Below are 3,445 nucleotides of genomic sequence, written 5' to 3' on the forward strand. Positions count from 1 at the left end.
ACGCGTCGTTGAAAAAGTCCGATACCTACGTACGAAACGTTTTAGATTGGCAGTCGGATACGCACTCGATTTTAACTACGCTATTGGCCGTTTCGACTCAAAACACATACGTACGCGCTTCGTCTCTAATAAAACGAGTGTTATATGACGATGAAAGCGCAAAATCTCCACCAATATATACCGAAGAAGAATTGAAATTTGAACGAATGACCAAAGACGAAGTGCTAGAGCAAATAGCGCACGCCGTATTGCTGAATTTGGGCGGTAACGCTACGGCAGTTAAAGAGAATTTAAACCTCTTTAATGTCTCAATTTTCAAATTCTATTCTCGTTTTCCAGAAGTCGTCAAGGCGTTATTGAATAACGCGAACAATGTCGAAAACGGTAAAGACGAATCAAAGCCGGATGAAAGGAAAGTGTTATCCGTTTTAAGTGAAATTCATAAAAATATGAAAGCAAATTCTACATTATTACAACCATCTATAGAAATTACACAGCCGAACCAAGATTTGCGCCAGAAACCGGCCTCATCCCTCCCCCAATCCCTTTAACGATTAAGCTTGTGACACATAATTCAATTTCGTTTGAAAAGAACAACCGTCGTCGTCGTTATTAACAACGAGTTAATAACATTTAAAAAAATACCAGTGGCGTATGTTAAACAATATGGTTGTCGTCCACTCCACTCTACATACTTTAAAAGTCTTCAGATTCAAATAATAAGATTTTCATTTCTTTTTCTAAAGTCTCTCCAAGCCCTCCCCTCCGCCATCCATTTAATGAAATGAAAACAATCTGTAATATATGATATAATATATTTTACATCATAAACTGAATAATACATTATACATAATACATAAAAATATTTATTGATTTTATATCTGTGTCAATATAGTCAAATTCTAAATTGAACTGCTTGGCAAATATTCCAAAGCGTGGCTTAACTTAAATTTACTTCAAACTACGGTATACGCTAAGTACCCCCCCCCCCCCGAAAGCGAAGATCTCTCTCTCTCGCTCTCTCGTAACGAACCTTTTAAAAAACTGAACGAACGTATATTAAAATCGTTTCAAACATATAATTTATTGAAAATTAAGCCTAATTCGTTTTTTTTTAAATTGTTTTCCCCCACGGAGAGTAGACCACCGAGTATCCCGGGAGCTAGGAAATTGTTTCTCTCTCGAAAAGAAGCTAGCAAAAATTCTTTGAAACTCGTAATTCCCGGAAAAATAGCGCTGGTGGGTTTTTCGGCGCTTTGGTTGTTTCGTTGGGGCGGGTTTTCGGCGGCAAGGTTTTCAGTACATAGCTCGTTTCGGTGGTACTGTGGAAGAAGGGTCGGTGATTGCGACAAAACTCTATCAAGTATAGCTGGTAAGATTTTTATTTTACGCATAAACTGAAACTCCGCTCCTTAAACGCAATCCTCTCTATTTTTCAATTTAGGTTTGAAAGCGAGCCATTTAATTTGTCACTTACGGAAAACCTCTATTTACGCCACCGTCGTAACGAATTTCCATCACGCAGTAATATTTCCCGAAAAGCTAAACCACCCTCCCCCGTCTCCAAAAACAAAACACACACACACACACAAGCCGCATTTATACGCTTGGTATCCACCTTTGGAACTATAACCTTCAGTCAACAACCAATATACTTGTTGAGTAAAGAATTTGAAGTATCAAGATGATGATGATTCCGGCCTTTCAGGGCACGTTAAAGTCCGCCTTGAAAATACCAACGTATGTCATCGACAACTCCATCTTTCGGCTACATTATCGAGTGACGGCTTTCTTTCTGCTCGTTTCGGCGTTGTTGGTGACGGCGACCCAATACTTTGGTGATCCCATCGACTGCGTGGTCCATAAGAAAAATGCCGAAAAAGTCATCGACGCTTTCTGTTGGACACATTCCACCTACAGTCTGGTGCGCGCTTTCGATAAGGAGGTCGGAGTGGATGGCGTAGTCTACCCCGGAATTGACAAAGCGTCGAAGAAAGACCCTTTGAAACACCATTCGTACTACCAATGGGTGTGGGTCATACTGTTCATCCAATCAGGGATGTTCTACTTGCCAAGGTGAATTGTTAGAATTAAGTAGAATCAGAAATCTATATCTAATCTCTTACGTGTAGACTCTTACCGTGTTTTTGGTAAAATCGTGTATGATTTCTTTGATTGATGAAAATGCGCGAAAGGTAGGTATTAAATTAAACCGAATTAGGTTTAATTTGATCCGAGATAACTTGAGCTAAAACGAATAGACTTACGACGAATTGAACTAGATCGAGCCAATATAATGAAGGAGGTAAATTAGTAGTTTAATTATCTAAATTTAATTGAACTAAATAAAATTGAAGGGGAATGAATCGGGCTTGGCTACAGCAAAATAAAAAAAACGATATGATTTGATTTCAGGTATTTGTGGAAGGTTTGGGAAGGCGGGAGAATTAAATTTCTGTCCGAGGGACTGTCCTTCAGTGGCCTCGGAGGAGACGACACAACCCCAAAGAAGAAGATTATTGTCGACTATTTGACGCATCATGGCGAGCTACATCGATTTTTCATTGCCAAATACATCATTTGCGAAATTGCCAATTTCGTAAACGTCATAGTGCAGATTTACTTGGTGGATGCCTTCTTGGGTGGAGAATTTAGGGAATTCGGTACCAAAGTAATCAAATTCGCGTTGGCAGGAGATTCGCCCCACAGAACGGACCCGATGATTAAAGTGTTCCCTAGAATGACCAAATGCCAGTTCTACATCTCTGGTCCCAGTGGGGACATCGAGCCTGTGGATTCGTTTTGCATTTTGCCCCTGAACATTATCAACGAAAAGGTTTTCATCTTCGCCTGCTTTTGGTTCATCATTTTAGCGACAATAAGCGCGCTAGCATTGGCGTACCGCCTCGCCACGTTGGTCAGTCCCGCCATGCGCACCTACTGCCTCAAAGCCCAGTGCTCGCTGGCGGACGACGATTGTTTGCAAGCAGTCAGCAAGTACTTGCAAGCTGGAGACTGGTTCTTGCTGTATCTGTTGAGCAAGAACGTAGAGCCACTCTTTATGAGGGACATCCTCGTGGAAATCCGAGAGAGACTTTATGATACGCAGAGGAACAAGCACGCCATTAAAATGGAGAAATTGAACGCGGATGAAAATAAATCAATTTTGAACGATTTTCTCATCAATGACTCAATAGAAACTTTAAAAATAAATAAATAATAGACACTGTATGAAGTCAAAATTACGACCAGAAAATGTATAAAAAGAATTTAAAATTATGACAAAATTTAAACTTCCTTTGTCCAAGTTCAGTTATATTTTACTATTAATTAATTAAATAATTATCTAATTAATTCATAAGTAATCTTGTAATAAAAACCTTATTGAGAATAATTTATGAATTCACCAATAAGACTTCCGGCAGAAACATATCTTCCACTGGAA

General features: G+C 39.3%; 1 protein-coding gene across 1 annotated transcript; it reads left to right on the top strand.

Annotated features, from left to right (window-relative positions):
- Positions 1 to 1,684: 1,684 nt before the first annotated feature.
- On the top strand, positions 1,685 to 3,220 carry LOC149923264 (innexin inx2-like). The gene is made up of 2 exons (XM_090162384.1): positions 1,685 to 2,076; positions 2,416 to 3,220. The coding sequence occupies exons 1-2, from the start codon at positions 1,685 to 1,687 to the stop codon at positions 3,218 to 3,220; spliced, it is 1,197 nt and encodes a 398-aa protein (XP_090018510.1).
- Positions 3,221 to 3,445: the final 225 nt, after the last annotated feature.

The sequence above is a fragment of the Leiobunum rupestre genome, chromosome 11 (assembly GCF_980474605.1).
Source record: "Leiobunum rupestre chromosome 11, qqLeiRupe1.1.hap1, whole genome shotgun sequence".
Lineage (NCBI taxonomy): Eukaryota > Metazoa > Arthropoda > Arachnida > Opiliones > Sclerosomatidae > Leiobunum > Leiobunum rupestre.

Excerpts from the sequence above, each read along its gene's own strand:
- LOC149923264 (XM_090162384.1), top strand. The coding sequence starts at position 1,685 with ATGATGATGATTCCGGCCTTTCAGGGCACGTTAAAGTCCGCCTTGAAA. Across the intron at positions 2,077-2,415 it reads GGGATGTTCTACTTGCCAAG|GTATTTGTGGAAGGTTTGGG; the intron begins GTGAATTGTTAG and ends ATTTGATTTCAG.